This window comes from Eumetopias jubatus, unplaced genomic scaffold (genome assembly GCF_037043125.1).
Source record: "Eumetopias jubatus isolate StellerSeaLion01/CBP00866 unplaced genomic scaffold, mEumJub1_p1.0 scaffold_15, whole genome shotgun sequence".
Taxonomy (NCBI): Eukaryota; Metazoa; Chordata; class Mammalia; order Carnivora; family Otariidae; genus Eumetopias; species Eumetopias jubatus.
The window spans coordinates 29,781,123-29,801,771 of NW_028274821.1; the positions used below are offsets into that span (position 1 = coordinate 29,781,123).

A 20,649-nucleotide genomic window follows, 5' to 3' on the forward strand; every position below is an offset into this window, starting at 1 on the left:
GGAAGCAACCAAGATGTCCTTCAGTAGGTGAATAGATAAATAGTGGTACATTCAGATAATAGAATACTATTCAATAATAGAAAGAAAGGAGCTATCAAGCTACAAAAAAGACTCGAGGCACTTTAATTGCATATTGTTAAGTGAAAGAAGCCAGTCTAAAAGGCTACATACTGTATGATTCCAACTATATGACATTCTGGAAAATGCAAAACTCTAGAGAAAGTAAAATGATAAATGGTTGCCAAGGGTTTGCAAGGAGGGATGCATAGATGGAGCACAGGGAATTTTTAGGGCAGTGAAATTATTCTGTATAATACTGTAATGGTGAATACATGTCATTAAATGTCATGTATATGTCATGTTTGTAAAAACTCATGGAATGTACAACACAGTGAATTAATCCTAACGTAAGTAATGTAAACAGACTTTAGTTAAATAGTTAATAATTTAATAATAATAGTTAATGATAATGTATTATTAATAATTTATTCATTCATCAGTTGTTACAAATGTACCACCCTAATGCAAAATGTTAATAATAGGGAAAGCTGCATGCAGGGGAGGGGCAGAAGTGCAGGATCGGGGAGAGGGGGTCTGTGGGAGTTCTCTGTATATTCTACTCCATTCTTCTGTAAATCCAAAGTTGCTCTAAAAAATAAAGTCTTTTAATTTTAAAAAATTAATGTATTATGTGAAATTCAAATGCACATACTTTATATAGAATCAGTTATTTTATTAAAAAATAAAGCAAATGCAAAGCTTATTTTGCAAATAAATGCAAAGCTTACTTTATAAGTTCTGCAAGTATTAAAATTAGGTTTACCTGATCTGTGACATTTTTATTCACCATTTGATTGGTTATCTGAGTAGCTTTTTTCTTAACCCCATGGCTTTTTCTGAGGGATTGGATGGCGGGGGTCAGTGTTAGCAGTGTCTTCTCTTAGTCAACCATTAAAAGTGTCTTATATTTCTTATATTGAGTATAATTTTTTATTTAAGTTTAAATGCTTATCAGTGAATAAACAAAATTGCTGAAGTGTTTATTGCATAATTCAGAAAAATTTTAGGCTTAGTTCGGAAAATTCCTTTTCTTTCCTTTGTGGATTACTTTTCCACAGTGTTCTGGAACTGTCATTGCCAGATGTGGAAATGCCTGTTTTAAAAATAACAGTATTACTGTTATAAATAGGCTTTGGATTATTTGCTTCCTCCCTAAAAGCACTATGTATGGGGGCAAATTATTGACATTTTGAGGTCAAAATCAAATCTGGAAGTCAGGGCTTACTGTAAATAGAGAAGCAGAGGGGATAAAATGAGAAGAGGTGTATATGTGTCTGATTATTTTAAGAAAATAAATATCAAGACTTTTAGAACCTAGATGTAATTAAACACATTTCATTATATCTATCTAGAAAAAACTTAAATACTTCCTAAAAGGAATGCTGTTCTGTAATTTAGTTTCTGAACATATTGTAGGTATAAAGAAAGTGTGTTTTAGAAATTAAATTAATTCATTTAAATGCGTCCCATAATCTAAAATGCTTCCTTTTTATTAAAACCAGATGAGATGAAACAAAAGTCTTTGGGAACCTTACCTCATTATTGACAATATGATGATGAATAACATCTCATGTAATATCTAATACTTTATTTCTCTAAGTTGGCAAAAATCAAGGGAATTAGGAAAGAGGACTGAGGTTATGTTATATAAAAATAATTTTTAAGAAATTCTCAAGTGATGTTTATATGTATAAAGTGTGCTTTTAGTTGGAACTGGTTCACTGGTGGTTGATTTCTGTGGTTCATTTCCAGGTCCTTCAGCAGCTTTTAAATCATTGCAGGAAAAACAAAGATAAAATACTTCTTTTCTCCTTTTCCACCAAGGTGAGTTTCTTCTGAAGTATATTTTTGATTGGCCCAGCCCTGACTTCTGAGGCACAAAGCCTAAGAGACATAATGCATCTAGCCACATTTTCTATCTTATACATAATGTAGAAAATGGTAGTTAGGTAAGCAACTTTTAAAACAAATGCTTAAATCTCAATGATATATCAGGGTTATTGTCAAATAGCAAATACAAAGATAGATTTTTAATTCTCTCTTGGTGTTTTTGTTATAATTAAAATGTTCAAGACATTTAAGAGATTTTAGAACCTGGAAAATAGCACAAATAATGAAATACATTTATATAAATTGGCCAGTACTTTTATTTTTATCTGGTTTTAGTTTAAAAACAATAAAGTTTGATTTTTGTTTTCTAAAAGATTGATTTTTTTTTTTTTTTTATTTTAAGACAAACATTGGTGAACTTTAAAGGCAGTTGCAGGATAATGGGAAGAAATACATGAGCCAGAAGCCAGGAAAATATTTGTTGCTCTTGTAATTTTAAGAAAGAACTTATAAGCAGCAATTATTAATACTTAGTAAATCTTATCTCTATAATTGTATGAAACTTATTAAACCATGAATTTGTCTTTGCCCTTCTTCATGTCTTTTCTCTAGCTGCTTGATGTTCTGCAGCAATACTGTATGGCAGCCGGCCTTGATTACCGACGACTTGATGGAAGTACGAAATCAGAGGAAAGAATCAAGATTGTGAAAGAGTTCAACAGTACACAAGATGTTAACATTTGCCTTGTCTCCACAATGTAAGAAAATAAAATTTGATAACTTGATTTTTATCTAATTGCTTTTAAGATTTAGGGTAATTTAAAAATTATTACTGGATTAATTTCAGTGGTTATGCTTATATTGCTTTGTTTTATTTGGCTTTAAGGAGAAGCAGCAAAAATGCTATTAATTATGACTGAAATAACAATATCTTGAGTTTTACCTAACCTTGTCTCTCAATTTCCTTATCATCACTGAATTCTCCTTATATGTCTGGGTTTATAAAGATAACCATCAAAAGAAATGGATGTTTCCTCCCAGGAATTTTCTGTGGTAGTGTTCTTATTCATGTCTTGTGGTCAGAACAGTCAAACTTAATTGAATAATCAAGTTATTAATCATATAACTGAGAATCATTTGTAGCAGTGGTTTTTAAACTGTGCTCAAGGAGCCCTAGAGAGCCCACTGGGCGTAGTGGGCCAGGTACTTCCTCCCTTTGTCTACCTGGTCTCAACCACAGCAGCTCCATATTAATAGGTTTTATAGAAGCTAGGTCAGTTCTAACACCTATTTATGAATTTCTCATTAAAACCTTTTAAATAATATACACACTTTAGAGAAAGATTTAAGCCAATATAAACACCTAAGAAGATTAATCCATTTTGGGGGGTAACAAATCCTTACTTGGACATCTAATGTAATAAGTATTTTATAGATCTGCCCCCATTATCTTTCAAAAAGAATTTCAAAGGACTTTAAAAACAAACATATGTAAAATGTAAAAAGTCAACACAATAATTACTTAAAATGAGGAATAAAATTATATATATGATGAGTGAGCTACTTACTGTTGAACACTGAAGTTATTCTCAAATTCTTGCAATGAAGTCATAAGGAAAGATGCTCTGGATTCCCATTTTCCTGTGAATGAATCGAAGTAATTTCTCACATGAGCCCTTCCTTACCTACAGAGCAGTAAATGACATGGAATATTGTCTTCAGTTAAGTTTTATAAAGTACACACAAGCATTCTTAATTTCTTAAATAATAAGCACTTTTAATTTCTTAAATAATGTTTTTCAAAGTCATAAATATCTTTAACAACAGTTCAAATAGTATAGAACTTCTGATGGCAAGCAGTCATCTCTCATTCCTTTTCTGCTCACTGCATCTAATTTGATAAGATTTGCCATAAAGCTCCTGATTATCTCTTTATATTAGAAATTGTTATTTAACCCATTCATTGAATTTTTAAGACTGTATTTTTCATGTTTAAAAGTCCTGTTGATATTTTCAGATCTGCCTGATTGTTTTTATTCATATTTTGTTCTTTATGGTTTCTAACCTTTCTCTTATTTCTTTAGTAATTTTAATCATTATTTTTTTTAAATCTCTTTTTGAATGGCAGTTTTGCTCTATTAACTCCTGTACTTGGGGCTGCTAATCCTTCTGTTTGTTGTTCTTTCTGGCTCTTGCTTATGGTAGACGGTTTCTTCACACATTTTGTTATTTTTTATTTTGAGCTTATCTACAGCGGGGCTTTTTCCCTGTTTTAGCCAGACACCATGCCAGCCGCATAAGGATGGGAATCCATGTTTCTTGCTTGGCTTCTGTTGACATCCTGAGAGTGAGGCACTTCATTACTGTTTCTATACAGCCTCCACTGACATCACAGAGGGGATCTGGTTATAGCTGAGCATAAATGAATGTCCCCAGCTCCCAGTCAGTTTTCTCTGACACTCCCTGGGTGTGGGTGAGAGGCACCCTGTTGTACTTAGGCAAGGGTGGAAATCTAATCTCCTCACTCAGCCTTTACTGACCAGGTTGGGAGTGGGACCATAGATTTTTTTCCATGGTATTTACAAGGATGGGCTGGTTATTATCTTTCTGTCTTAAAGGCTATACCTTTGCTGATTCTTTGGCTAAAGGAAGAAGGCTTTTCTTGGGGCTTTTTTTTGTCTTGACTGTTGGCATTTCCAGTATGCTGGTTTCTTCAGAACCCAGTCTGGGATTTTTAAGCAAAAAGATAGCTGGAGAACTCATTGCCATGTCATTCCTTAGTTCGTATAGTCCCTAGCCAATCTTTGTTCTCTCTACCTTTCAGAATCTTATGTTTATTTTATATATGATATCCAGGGGTTTTTAGCTGCACTTAGTGGAAGGAATAAGAAGTACATCTACTCCTGTACTGATTTTTAAAAATGTGTATAGTACTTTATTTAGCTGGACTATACTTGAAATTTTTAGAAAGTATGTTAGGAAAATCTTTACAGCATAGTATTTGAATATCCAAAAAATGAAAAAAACAGCACAACCCTGTTATGTGGGCTTTAACGGTCAGGTTTTTGGGTTTTGTTTTTTTTAGGGATATTCTAGTGGTAGAAAAATAATATTCCATAGCTACTTCGTTTGTGGCATGTTTGTGTTTTAATCATCTTACTTTTATGATGTTAATGCAATATTAGAGGGCAACAATTATGTTTTTGCTATTTTAATATGCCCTTTTCTGTTTCCTCCAGGGCTGGTGGACTAGGCCTCAATTTTGTTGGTGCCAATGTTGTTGTATTATTTGATCCTACTTGGAATCCAGCCAATGATCTTCAAGCAATTGACAGGTATAATACTGACAAAATTTAAAGTGACCTACAAGTACTTTTTATCTAAAAATACTCCTTTTTGACTCTCTTAGGTTGCTTATTATATTACTGTGATTAGAAGATAGAGAAAACCTTATGAAAAAAATTGTATTTAAGATAACCCTGAATCTGAACCCAAATAGCAGGCTGATAATAGCATTTTATTTTCTGTCCATCTCAAAATCCCATTATTATGACAGAACTGGTTTAAGAAGAAGGAACAAACCCATAATACTATAGGAAGAGAGGGAGGGTGACTACTAATAGATCGGAAGTTTTGAAAAACTCCTAGAAGATAGAAGGTAAACAGAACGTATATGATCAAGAAACCAGCAGAGAAAAGCCACAGTCCAAAGTCAGTAGGAGAGCACAGAGAAATTTCAAGCCTGGGTCAGCAACTGTCAGATATAGAAAGAGACCAGACTGAATTTTTGTGGGAAATTAATTGATGTGCTAATTCTAAAACCATTTCCTCTCCTATGCTCCATATATAGAGGGATTGGCCTACAACAGATGCCCCTTGATCAAAGGTGAAAGATTTATTTCATAAATTTTATAAATAAGTGGGGAATCAGACTGACAGAAGGTTTTTACAGTGGACATTAAGACCAGATCATAAAGCAGAGCTGAACCTAAAGTAATCCCAGATCTCCATGGAACATAAAAAGGGGGAAATGATTAAATTGACCTCTGTACCTGCATAGAAATCCAGACCAGCTTTCCTATGCAGTCTACCCAGTTCCTCATTTGTAATTATGAATGGAAAATTAAGAATTATGAGATAGGGGACGCCTAGGTGACTTGGTTAGGCAACTGCCTTCGGCTCAGGTCATGATCCCAGGGTCCTGGGATTGAGCCCCACATCAGGCCCTCTGCTCAGCAGGGGAGTCTGCTTCTCCCCTTCCCTTTGCTCATGCTCTCTCTCTTCCTCATGCTCTCTCTTTCAAATAAATAAAATCTTAAAAAAAAAAAGAATTATGAGATAGTTTAATAAAACCAACAGTATGAAAGAAAAGGGCCAAGATCAGAAACAGACCCTGAAGGAAATAAAATAAGAATAGGACACCATGTAAAAAATGTGCATAGAAGAGAAAAATAGAAATTCTTAGAAATTAGGGGCACCTGGTGGCTCAGTCCTTTAAGCATCTGCCTTCAGCTCAGGTCATGATCCCCGCGTCAGGCTCTCTGCTCAGTGGGTAGTCTGTTTCTCCCTCTCCTTCTACCCCTCCCCCTGGCTTGTGCTCTCTCGCTCTCAAATAAAATCTTTAAAAAAAAAAGAAATTCTTAGAAATTAAAAGTATTGCCAAATAATTCAGTTCAAGATCTAAGTAATAAAATGGAGAGGACTGAAAGTGGAGATTGATATGGAAAATAAAAGGAATGAATATTTTAGAACACAATGACAGGGCAGGAGAGAAAACATACAGACACATATTGGTGATATTTCTAAGTTCCAGAGATAAAGAAAGGGGCTAAACAATGCCAGAGTGAGAAAGAGGGAAAGAAAATCATTTATAAAACAAAGACAAAAAGAACAAACAGGTTACAAAGAAATGAAAATCACACTCATTTCAGAAGAACAGACTTTGAGCGTGGGTGGCTCAGTCATTAAGCGTCTGCCTTCAGCTCAGGTCATGATCCCAGGGTCCTGGGATTGAGTCCCACATCGGGCTCCTTGCTCAGCGGAGAGTCTGGTTCTCCCTCTCCCTCTGCCCCTGCTTGTGTCCCCTCTCTCACTGTGTCTCTCTCTGTTGAATAAATAAAATCTTAAAAAAAAAAAGAACAGACTTTGAAGAACAGACTTTTCATCTACATCATAGAATTTTGGAAGACAATTGAAGTTGTCAAAGTGACAAAATTCATATGATGGTATCTTCAAGAAAATAATTTTGATTTATAGTTGTAGTCAATGGCTAAAATATCAATATGTGAGGGAAAATAAAGCAACTGTTGACATCTAGGAACTGAGAAATTTATATTTAAGTCTAAATAATTGTTGATGGTTAATTGAGAGGCTTAATGCAGTTATAAAGAAAGAATTCTCAAGAATATGAAGGGATGGTATAAGAAAATTAGTAAGAGGGGTGCCTAGGTGGCTCAGTCAGTTTAATGTCTGACTTCAGCTCAAGTCATGATCTCAGAGTTCTGGAATCGAGCCCTGCATCAGGCTCTGCTCAGCGAGGAGTCTGTTTGAGATTCTCTCTCTGTTTCCCTCTGCCCCTCCCCTGGCTTGTGCTGTCTCTCAAATAAATAAAATCTTAAAAAAAAAAAATAAGAATCAAAAACTAAAATTCCATATAATTTCAACAAAACATTGGAGGTTGGGGATAATTGTGTTAGAATTTATATTTCATCAAAAAAGAATTAGGATATATTGGTCAGTTTTTCAAGTTTATGCCAAAAAATGTTTTTAAGTTTTAACAAAAAAATTTAAGGGCAACAACTAAGAGAGTTGGGCATAATAATCACTTGGTTCACTTTTTAAACACAGATGTTCAAGTGCCATCCTCCTGGTTTTCTAATTCTGTAGGTCTAGGGTGGGGATCTATAGTCTGCATTTTAAGAAACTCCTCAGGTCCTTCTATCAAAGGACGATAGCAACAGAGTAAAAGACAACCCACAGAGAAAGTATTTGCAAATTACACATGTGATAAGGACTTTATATATTTAGAATATATAAAGAACTTCTAAAACTTGGTTACAACAACCAAGAAATAAAAACCTAATTTAAAAATGGGAAAATGACTTGAATAGATATTTCTCCAAAAAAGATATACAAATCGCCAATGAACACGTGAAAATGTGCCCAATATTACCAATCATTAGGCAAATGCAAATCAAAACTACAATGAGATATCACTTCATACCCGGTAGGATAATTTTCTTTTTTTTTAAGAGAGCTTGTGTGTGTGTGTGTTTGTGTGAGCCAAGGTGGGGAGGGGCATGGGGAGAGAGAATCTTAAGCAGGTTCCATGCCCAGCATGGAGCCTGAGGCAGGGCTCAATCTCATGACCATGAGGATAACTATTATCAAAAATAGAGAACAAGTCTTGGTGAGGATATGAAAAAATTGGAACCCTTTGCATTGCTGCTGGGAATATAAAATGATGCAGCTGCTATAGAATACAAGATGGTGTTTTTTAAAACATTAAGTATAGAATCACCACATTTACCCAAAGAATTGAAAGCAGGAACTCAAATAGATATTTGTACAACCATGTTTATAGCAGTATTACTCGCTGTAGCCAAAAGGTAGAAATAACCCAAACCTTCACTGATGGATGAATGGATAAACAAAATGTATTCTGTACATAAAATGGAATATTCAGTCTTAAAAATGAAATTCTTTGTATTATTGAGATATAATTGACATACAACACTATATAAATTTAATCTATACAGCACAATGACTTACATATATTATGCAGTGATTACCACAGTAAGTTTAATTAACATCCATCATCTTATGTAGCTTCTAAAAAATAAAAAGGAATGAAATTCTGATCATGCTATAACATGGATGAACCTTTAAGACATTATGCTAATTGAAATAAGCCATATATGTAAGGATAAATATTGTATATTTCCAATTATATGATGTATCTGGAATAGACAAATTAATAGAGACAGTAGAATGGTGGCTACCAGCGACTGGGGAAGGGAGAGAATAGGGAGTTACTGTGTAATGGGTACAAAGTTTTAGTCTGGGGTGATAAAGTTGTGGAGATGGATGATGGTAATGGTTGCAAACCAGTGTGAATTTTCTTAATGCCACTTAACTGTATGTTTAAAAATGATTAAAGTGGGGAGAACCTGGGTGGCTCAGTTGGTTAAGCGTCTGACTCTTGATTTCTGCTCAGGTCATGATCTCAGGCTTCTGAGATTGAGCCCTGCATCAGGCTCACACTGGGCATGAAGACTGCTTAAGATTCTCTCTCTCCCTTGCCGTCTGCCCCTCCCCACCCCACTCGCATGCACTCTCTCTCTAAAAACGAAAACAAAGACAAAAAAACAACACATGGTTAAAGTGGTAAATCTTATATATTTTACCACAATTTTTTAAAAACTACCCACGGGCATCTGGGTGGCTCAGTTGGTTAAAATGGTTCCGACTCCTGATTTTAGCTCAGGTCATGATTGCCAGGTGGTGGGATTGAGCCCTGCATCAGGTTCTGCACTCAGCACAGAGTCTACTTGTCCCTCTCCCTCTGCTGAGCACTCCCCCTCCTGCTCGCTTTTGCCCACACGCTCTCTCTCTCAAATAAATAAATAAAATCTTAAAAACAAACACCCAAGGTGATTTTGATACAATTAATCCCCAAATCCGCTTTGAGAAACATGGGAAATCAGATGTAAAACATCCAAACAGAACTTCCAAAAGAAATTTTTTAAGTCTGAGAAAATGTGATTATTTCAGTAAATGATTGGAAATGTGAGTGTGGAGTGAGAGGGGAAGAAACTAAAAAAGCATGGCAAATACAAAACATTAAACTGTGAGAAATAAGGCCAAATATAAATATGAATGGGTTAAAACTTCCTTATTTAAACAAAAAAAGAAATTGAAAATGAAAAGTTAGATTCAGGTTTATGCTTATTACTATATATAAAATTTAAAAATATATAGAAGGTTAAAAATAAAAATATACTTAAAAATCTAATCAGGGAGATGGTAACAAAAAGTAAGAGTGGCAATATTAACATCAAGCCAAATATTAGTAGACTTAAAGTCAAGATGCATTAAGGAAAACAAAATGGGGGAACAATCCATGAGGAAAGTATAATAGTCACTCCATAACAAAGCCAAAACTCTTTTATGATGAGAAATGGACAAATCCACAATCATGATGGGAAACTTAATATCCCTTTCTCAAAAATTAATAGATCAACTAGGCAAAAAAAGGAAATACATAAATTATTTGAATAACAGTTATTTAGCCTTTAACTTAATAAATATATATAACCATATCACAACTGACAATACCCTGTCTTTCATTTTAGAGCATACTTTTAAATGACTATATTTTAATAGAAATCACAAGGACTAGATTACATGGCTCCAGTACAAAATAAAATACCCTACAAAATAACAATGCAACAACGTGGATGGAACTGGAGGGTGTTATGCTGAGTGAAATAAGTCAATCAGAGAAAGACATGTATCATATGACCTCACCGATATGAGGAATTCTTAATCTCAGGAACAAACTGAGGGTTGCTGGAGTGGTCGGGGGTGGGAGGGATGGGGTGGCTGGGTGATGGACATTGGGGAAGATATGTGCTACGGTGAGTGCTGTGAATTGTGTAAGACTGTTGAATCACAGATCTGTACTTCTGAAACAAATAATGCAACATATGTTAAGAAAAGAGAAAAAGAAGAAGATAGCAGGAGAGGAAGAATGAAGGGGAGTAAGTCGGAGGGGGAGTCAAACCAGGAGAGATGATGGACTCTGAAAAGCAAACTGGGGTTTCTGGAGGGGAGGAGGGTGGGGGGATGGGTTAGCCTGGTGATGGGTATTGAGGAGGGCGCGTTCTGCATGGAGCACTGGGTGTTGTGAACAAACAATGAATCATGGAACAGTACACCAGAACAAATTATGTAATATATGGTGATTAACATAACAATAAAAAATTTAAAAAAAAGAATAAACAGACCTGAACCTTAAAAAAAAAAAAATAACAATGAATATGTAGCAAATAAAAATCTAGCCATATGGATGTTTTTAAATATATTTTTAAATAACTCTGTATGAAAGAGGAAATCAAAGAGTGATGCCAGTAAGATGGCAGACTAAGAAGCTCTAGGTACATGTTTCCCCACGGATGGATTGAAAAAACTAGAGACTGATTAAAATAACTTTATTGGAACTCTTTAAATCAGTCAAAGATCTACAGTAATCAAGCAAATTCCCAATCAAGAAGAGGAAGCTATAGTCAAAACTGGGAAATTTCATGGCATCTTTACTCATTCTTGCCTTACCCCCATTCCCTAATGCAAAACAACCAGGAGGAAGCAACCAATTCCCAGTTCCCTCCCTCTCAGGGAAAGAGCAGTGTGGGAACTCCTTTGCAACTTTCTAACCTGTCTGTTAGCTGCCAGAGGGAATGGTTTCTGTTTCACCTGACAGTACTTAGAGGAGGAATGGTGGCATAGCTTGGATCTCAGACTGGCAGAAGCTATTGAAAGCAGTGATAGACCCCATGGTGCATGAAAGCTGCAGGGGGATTCTATCCTTGGGGCGTGCTATTACAGCAGAGGAATATAAAAGAATATGTCTAAGGCCCTGAGAAGACACTGAAATGAGACTTAATTGGGTAATTAAGACATTTAAAAGCACACATATACACACAGACCCAGGCAGGACACATAACCAGAAATGATCAAAATAGATTTTAATCCTTACCCTGAGCTTCTCCCAAGACTCAATATATACCCTGCTTATTAATGAATGTTTTCCATACTAGTCCACAAAGACTAGAAGTGGCTATTTTATCGAATGGCCAATTTTTTACAAACAAAAACACAAGACATTTAAAGAAAGAGGAAAACATAGTTCATTCAGAGGAGCAAAATCTCCAGAAACCATCCCTGAAGAAACACAGGCATAGGACTTAATAGACAAAGAGTTTAAAACAACTGTCTTTCTCGAAGAGCTAGATGGAAACTATGGACAAAGACCTAAAGGAAATCAGGAAAACAATATATAAACAAAATTAGAAGATCAGCAAAGAGATAGAAATTATATATAAAAAAAGAACAAAGCAGAAACTCTGAACCTGACAAATACAATAACTGAATTATAAAAAAAAAAAAATCACTAGAAAGACTCATCATACTCAAACAGGCAGAATAAAGGATCAGCAAAAAAAAAAAAAAAAAAAAAAAATCAAAACAAAAACCAGCAAAGGAAAATGAACATAGCTGAAGGAATTTATAGGACATATTAAATAGACTAATAGACACATTATAGGAATCCAAAAGAGGAGAGAGAAAAGGACAAAGCTATTTGAAGAAATAATGACTGAAATAATAACGTCCCAAATTTGGGAAAAGCATGAATTACAAATACAAGAAATTCAACAAACTCCAGGTAGGATAAACACAAAGATACTCACACTGAGACACATTATCAAGTTGTAGAAAGTTAAAGACAAAGAGAATGAGAATCTTGAAAGCAGCAAGAAAAAAATGGCTTGTAATGTATAAGGGATCCCCAGTAAGATTACCAGCAGATTCTCAACAGAAACCTTACAGACCAGAAGGTTGTGGAATGATATATTTACAGTGTCAAAAGGAAAAAAAAAAATCAAGAATTCTATATCAGGCAAAACTGTCGTTCAAAAATGAGGGCGAAATTAAGACAACAGAGCTGAGTTTATTACCATTCTACCTGTCCTACAAGAGATGCTAAAGAGACTTTCAAGTTCAAATTAAAGGACTCTGACAGTAACTCTGACAGTAACTCAAAGCCATATGAAAATATAAAATTCTCCAGTGCTAGTAAGTACAGGGACAAATATAAAAACCAGTATTACTGTAATTTTGGTTTATAAGTCTACTTTTTATAGGATTTAAAACACAAATGCAGGGGTACATGTGTGGCTCCATTGGTAGAATGTGCAGTTCTTGATCTTGGGGTTGTGGGATCAAGCCCCACATTGGGTGTAGAGATTTCTTAAAAATAAAATCTTTAAAAAGGGGGAAAAAATCTTTAAAAAAGAAATAAAAGACAAATGCATAAAAATAATTATAAATCTGTGTTAATGAATACATGATATATAAAGATTTAACTTGTGACAGTGAGGGGCAAAGCTGTAAAGGAGGGTTTTTTAACGCAATTGAAGTTAAATTGGTATCAGTTTTAAGATAAGTTGTTACAACTTTTGGATGTTATATATAACTTCACAAAGAATATATCTATAGAATATACACAAAAGGAAATGAGAAAGGAATCAAAATTTGTCACTAAAAAAATCACAAAGCACAAAGGAAGGCAGTAATGGAGGAAATGAGGGGCAAAATAGCCATGAGACATACAGAAAACAAATAAAATTGCAAAAGTAAGTTCTTCCCTATTGTTAATTCATTATTATTTTTTAGTAAAGATTTTATTTATTTATTTGACAGAGCACAAGTAGGCAGAGTGGGAGGGAGAAGCAGGCTCCCCGCTGAGCAGAGAGCCCAGTTCAGGGCTCGATCCCAGGACCCTGGGATCATGACCTGAGCTGAAGGCAGACGCTTAACCAACTGAGGCATCCAGGCATCCCTCACTAATTACTTTAAATGTAATCAGGTTAAACTCTCCAATCAAAAGACATAGATTAGCAGAATAGATTAAAAAACAACTACAGCACACCATATGCCAACTATATGCTCTCTATAAGACATTCACTTTGGGTTTAAGGACATGCAGGGGTTGGAAGTGAAAGGATGGAAAAAGATACTCCATACAAATAGTATCGAGAAGAGAGCAGGGTGGTTATTCTAATATCAGACAAAATAAGCTTTTGAATACTGTCATAAAAGACCAAAAAAGGGTAGTATACTAAATGATAGTTCTTGATTTAACTTACCCAGAAGCTATAACAATTGTAAACATAAATGCACCAAACAAGTGAGCCCTAAAATATTAAAGCAAATATTGACAGAATTTAAAGGGGAAAATAGCTCTATAATAGCAGTAGGAGACTTCAATACCCCATTTTCATTAATGGGTAGAACATCTAGTCAGGAGATCAAGAAGGGAAGAAAGACTTGAATAGCCCTATAGATAAATTGGACCTATCAAACATATACAGAACTCTCCTTCCAACAACAGCGTAATACACATTTTTCTCAAGTGCACATGGTACATTCTCCATGATAGGCCATATGTTAGGTTATAAAACATGTTAATAAATTTTAAAAGATTGAAATCTTACAGTTTCCTTTCCAAACACAATAGAATGAAATTAAAAACAGCAGAAAAACACTGGAAAATCCACAGATATGTTGAAATTAAATGGGGTGCCTGGTTGGTTCGGTCCGTCAGGTGTCTGACTCTTGATTTCGGCTGAGGTCATGATCTTGGTGTTGTGAGATCAAGCCCCAAATCAGGCTCCAGACTGGGTGTGGAGCCTGCTTGGGATTCTCTCTTTCCCCCTCCCCCACTGGCATTCGCTCTCTCTCTAAAATAATAAATCTTTAAAAAAATTAAATAATATACTCTTAAACAACCAATGGGTTATAAAAGAAATCACAAGAGAAATTAGAAAATATCTGGGGAAAAATAAAAATGAAAACAATATTAAAACTTATGGGATACAGTGAAAGAAGTGCAAAGAGAAGTTTATAGTGGCAAACACATTAAAAAAAAAAGAAAAGTCTGAAGTCAACACTCTAACCTTATACCTTAAGGAACTAGAAAAAGAACAAACTAAACCCAAAGTTAGCAAAAGGAATAAAGATTAGAACAGAGATAAATAGACTAAAAAACAATAGAAAAAGAAATCAACGAAACCAAGAGATCATTTTTCAGAATGATCAACAAACTTGACAAAACTTTAGCTAGATTAACTAAGAAAAAAAGAAGACTGAAATAACTAAAATCTGAAGGAAAAAGGGGACATTACTATTGATTTTACAGAAATAAAAAGGATTGTAAGACAGTACTATAAACAGTTGTACACCAACAAATTGGATGACCTAAATGAAATGGACAAATTCCAAGAAATGTAACTTACCAAGACTGAATCACTGAATCACGAAGAAATAGAAGATATGAATAAACCTTACAACTAATAAAAAGATTGAATCAGTCATCAAAATACCAACAAACAAAAACCCAGGGCCAGATGGCTTCACCGGTGGATTCTACCAAGCATTTAAAGAAGAATTAAAACCAATCCTTCTGAAGCTCTTACAAAAACTTGAAGAGAAAGGAACACTTCCTAACTTATTCTGTGAGGCCAGCATTACCCTGATACCAAAGCTTTTATGGGATATGCGGTATTATGCCCATTTTACACACGAGGAAGATGAGGCACAATTTGAAGTAACTTGCTCAAGTTCACAGCCAGTGATTTCAGGATCTGAATTCATGCACTCTGACTTGCAGAGCCCACACTGTTAACCAGCATCTCACCACTGACCGATGTAAAGGAAAATAATCAAATGAAAGCCACAGAAAAATTTCTACTTTTTTTTATCTTAACATTTGTTTTAATTTTGTTTTTGTTTTTCATCTGGACCATTAAATTCTAATATATTATTTATCCCAGGGTACTGTGTTTTGGTACTCAGTTTAAGTTAGTTGCCAATAAAACTAAATGAACAGCATCTCTCTCTCTCCCTGTCCTTTAGTTGACTCTGGCAGGAGGAATCAAGGAGAGAAACGAAGATATAGACCTCCATACTGTATAACAGTTCCTCAACACTTGTTTTCATAGTAAAAAGACCATCACTTAACATATCCCTTCTTAATGGACCTAGAAATTGATGAAGTGCAGGTCCAAAGCAACATGTTGTAAGGTTTTTGTCTGTAAAGATTAAAGAATATGTATTCTAACAGAATCTATCCTATTCACCAATTGACTGAGCACACACCCAAAAGAAATTTCCTTAGATCCATTTAAAAAAATTTTTAAGACTCCATTCCACTGTGGGAGAGAAAGGGATTGTGAGTGCCTCTGTATCTAGGCTGCAGGATGGACGTGAGAATGCAGTAACTTACCCTGGCTGTGCTGTGCCACAGGGTCCCCCATCCCCCTCTGCAGGTGCAAGATTTTTGGGGCCCTAGGATACCCTCTAGTAAAGCCCTCCTCTATGAGGAGCAATGAGTGAAGGAGGCAGAGAGTACCAGATACAACAACATAGAGTGACTTTATAAAGTCAAAATTAAATTTCCCCCAAATTTTAACAGTTTCAAACATGAGGCGGTTTGACCTTGCCCTTGGTCCCCACCGCCCAGCCCATAACTGTAACAGGTATTTAGAAACAGGTGACTTGGGGCACCTGGGTGGCTCAGTCAGTTAAGCATCTGCCTTCAGCTCAGGTCACGGTCCCAGAGTCCTGGGATTGAGCCCCACGTCGGGCTCCCTGCTCAGCGGGCAGTCTGCTTCTCCCTCTGCCTGCCCCCTCCCCTGCTCATGCTCTCTCTCTGTCAAATAAATAAGTAAAATCTTAAAAACAAAAAAACAGGTGACATCATCCAGAGCATCCAATAAAGCCTTCACCTGAGAGAAGCTCCCAGGCCTAGACCTAAAGTTAACCAGTGTGGTAAATCAGGTTATTGTTTTAATTCGCACTATGGTCCATGTCAAAATACCTGGGATGCTAGTCAACTGAATGATTCAACCAGACAGAAATCTCTGTGAAATTAGGGCTGCAAATCTACACTTCTATAGGTTTGCCAGTTGATTAACTGTTCCCCTCCCCCATTTTAAACAGTTTTGTTGAGGTATATATAATTGACATACAATAAACTGTGCATACGTTTCTTTTTAAATTAAAATTTTAGTAACATTCCATTTTTCTATCCTAAAGCTACCTCCTGAACCCAAAGTTGTTTCATTTGGTTTTGTTGGTTTTTGTTTTTAATCTTTTTACAGAGCATATAGGATTGGGCAGTGCAGGGATGTGAAAGTGTTTAGGCTGATATCTTTGGGAACTGTGGAGGAGATCATGTACTTACGACAGGTATACAAGCAGGTAAATATATTTCCCTTTTCCTAATTAAGAAGTAAACATTTGTCTATTTCAAAAATTTCAGAAATTTGTGTAACATTGTTTTTTCATTTTATTCTAACTATAATATGGAATTTAATAAGATTATGAAATATACTTTAGAATATATTCTGTAAAACAGATGAATTCTTATGTTCATTGAACTTCAGAGCTGAAATTTTCTTTGACTAGTACTTTTTAAGCTTTAATGTGTACATGAATTACATAGGGATCTTTAACTACAGATTCTGATTTAGTAGCTCTGGGTGGAGCCCAAGAATTCTACATTTTTAACAAGCTCCCAGGAGTGCCAACACTACTGCAGACCACAATTTGAGTAGCAAGGTCACAGCCCCCCAGCCTGTGGAGCAAGACATAATTGTATGCCACAGATGGGATACAGGTGCACTGATACATTGACCTCGCAGCTCTCTGGGCTGCAAGATTACCTAAACCAACTTCCAACCTTAAGAAACCTTTCCAGATAGGTGTTCATGTTACTGTTTTCTGCATGTACCATTGCACAAAGAAGACTAAGGGAAAAATCCCTTAGAGGTATCTAATGCAACCATTTCATGTTGTACATAATGAAACTGGGTCCCAGGGACACCCCAGTAAATGGAATAACAGGGGTAGAACTCGAGTGTACTAACTACTGTGCTGGTGATTTTAGTGTTCATCTGAAATTGTATTAACTCTTTAATATCCTTAGCATATCAATTACTTCACCATTTATGTCTCTAAATAAACAAAAGTTATTTAGTTTATAATTGCTCACTTGAGAAGATCTGGAATGAGGTTCAAGTTTAATTATAAATGTTAAATTTGAATTACTCCCTATATATTCCATTGGCATCTATTTAAGAGCAAACATCTGCCACATGTGGTGGTAGTTAACCTAAGAATGATCCAATCTTAAATTTATGCTGTTTTCTTAATTCTAAAAATAGAATTGTACACAACAGTTTTGATTTTTCTTAAAGCACTTAGCTCTATAAGAAACCTTTCATCTTTTTGTTCTTTGGTATAGCACAACTACTTGAACATTATTTTGTCCAGATATATTTAACCAGTGTTGGAAAAAAGTAGAACATTATTCTTTTCATCTTAGGAACAGTTCTTTAGAATACTGTCTTAGACTTGTCACAATCCAGTATAATTTTTCTGTCCATTACTGTATATATGTAGTAATTTTCTATATGTATATACTATATATATGTACATATATACACTATATAATACTATTACTTCAGAAGATGAGGATAATGTCCGTTTTCAGAAGTTTGTATGCTCTACTTGGTTATTAAAATATTTTTTAAGCATGAGCCCGTTAGAAAAGACTCAACCATACAATTTCGTAGGCACAAATCAAGATAATATGGCAGTTGTGTGAGGAAAAAGGCAAGAGATGTGATTTAAAAGTTGACTGGAGTTTGAACCAACAGTGCATATGGCATACACACTCTAGCTAGCTTTCTGAGTATTCCTCAAATCCCTTGGGGAAAAAGAAATCCAAAATGATTTTTTAAATTATTTATTTGAGAGAGAGAGAGGGAGAGAGAGCAAGGAGTCAGCGGAAGGCCAGAGGGAGAGGGAGAGAGGAAATCTCAGGTAGACTCTGCTCTGAGCATGGAACCCCATGTGGGGCACAATCCCATGACCCTTATACCATGACTGAGGTGAAACCAAGAGTCAGACACTCAACCAACTGAGCCACCCAGGCACTCTCAAAAATGATGTTTAAAAAAAACTGCAAATATTTTGGAAAGTAAGAAGAGTTCTATTTGTGGCCCAGAAATTATAAGGAACCCTAAAAGACAAAAGGCATTTGGGATCATATTGAAGGAAGAAGCCAAGCTAAACTCAGAAAGAGACTATTAAAAAAGGTAGGTGCAGCTTCTGGATATTCCAAGTTAGAGTCAGCAGATACTAAAAAAAGGGGGGGAGTCTTAGGGTGACTATGATGCCCCCTCTTTGGGATATCATTGATGGTCTAACAAGATGGGTTAGCCCCGTACAATCTTACCCCAAATGCAGCAAATTACAGCCAACAGAGGTGTCTGCTCTCAAGTAGGAACAATAAATAGAAATACTGGAAGCAAAGAAGCAAGACAGAGCTCCATATTTTGCTGAAATTGAGAAGAAAATCCCTCCTGTTGCCCAGAAGATTAAATACTTACACGTCCCCTGCTCTGAATGATCACTGCAGTAGGCTGAAATAAGAATATAGGGTATTTGAAGACAGATGAATATCCAACAAAAAATAATTTTTGAACAGTTTAAGAAAAGAAACACTATGAAAATCGTCCTCCAAGATATCAAGTCCTAATCCCTGGAATCTGTAAATGTTACTTTATGTGGAAAAAAGGGTCTTTTGGATGTGATTAAGGATTTTGCAATGGGGCAAATAGCCTGGATTAGCCAGGTAGGTTCTAAATCACAAATGTCCTTATAAGAAAGAAGCAAGGGGAAATCTGACACAGACAGAAAAGAAAACAATGTTACCACAGAGGCAGAGAATGGAGTGATGTGGCCACATGCTAAGGAATGCTGGTAGCCACCGGAATGCTGGTAGCCACCGACAGCTGGAAGAGGCAAGGAATGGATTCTCTCCTAAAGCATCTGCAGAGAGCATGGCCCTGCCAAAACCTTGATTTCAGCCCAGTGATACTGATTTCAGACTCTGGACTCCAGAACTGTAAGAGTAAAATAAATTTATTTTGATTTAAGCCACCAAGTTTATAATTTGTTACAAGAGCCATCAGAACTATTATAGGCACTCAAAAAGGAGAAGAGGTAGAGGAAGAGGAAGAAGAATTAACATCAGAGAAGACAAAAATTAATAGAAAAGAATAAAATAGAATTTTAAAAATATATAAGTAGTATTTTCAAATGATGAGTGGGAGAGTTGCCTGCGTGGCTCAGTGAAGTGTCTGACTCTTGATTCTGGCTCAGGTCGTGATCTCATTTGTCATGGCATCAATCAAGCCCCATGACTGGCTCTGTACTTAGTGGGGAATCTGCTTGGGGACTGTCTCCCTCTGCCCCTCCACTCTCTCTCTCTTTCCAAATAAATAGATCTTTAAAACAACAACAACAAAAAAAGGTGAGTGAGGTTGCAGGATCCTAGAAATAAGAACAGACTACCAGAAAAAGAATCCATTAGCTTCCAGAAAATGAAGAACTCCAGAGATAGCTTGAGTAGAAGAGAGCAATGTTTCCATCTAAAAGAGAGAGCTAAATAATTGTTCTAGATTACAGAGCAAAAAAGACAAAGAATATATGTAAGAAAAGTTAGGGGAAATGAATTGTAGGTCCAGAAGTTCTAATACCAGTCTTATAGTTGAAGAGGGGAATAGAAGGAAGGGACAGAAAGAAACTAAATAAAGGAAGAAGCATATAAAAAATAGAAAACAAGAGTCCAAGAATTATATAGGCCCATGTAATTATGAGTGCTAAACAGGATGAATGAAAATAGATCCACACTTACACCATCTTTCTGTTATTATAAAACACCAAGGATAAAGTGAAAAATCCTCTAAATTTCCAGAGATGAACCTTCTGGAGAGAAAAAAAAATTACCTATAATAGTACTAAGATTAGATAAACATCTGACTTCTTTTTAGTGATTCTGGATGCTTAGGAGTAATGATTTCAAATGAGGGAGAATGATGCCTTATATTGTTGTCAAAGAAAGTGAAT

General features: G+C 35.5%; 1 protein-coding gene across 4 annotated transcripts in view; it reads left to right on the forward strand.

Moving 5' to 3' along the window:
* ERCC6L2 (ERCC excision repair 6 like 2) overlaps positions 1–20,649 on the forward strand; it is a 136,728-nt gene that overhangs the window by 63,879 nt on the left and 52,200 nt on the right. For all 4 annotated transcript variants that reach the window (XM_028122250.2, XM_028122252.2, XM_088019268.1 and 1 more), the window contains 4 exons: positions 1,813–1,884; positions 2,503–2,648; positions 5,130–5,225; positions 16,833–16,932. In XM_028122250.2, the coding sequence (XP_027978051.1) occupies positions 1,813–1,884; positions 2,503–2,648; positions 5,130–5,225; positions 16,833–16,932 (414 nt within the window). The remainder of the gene's footprint in view (positions 1–1,812; positions 1,885–2,502; positions 2,649–5,129; positions 5,226–16,832; positions 16,933–20,649) is intronic.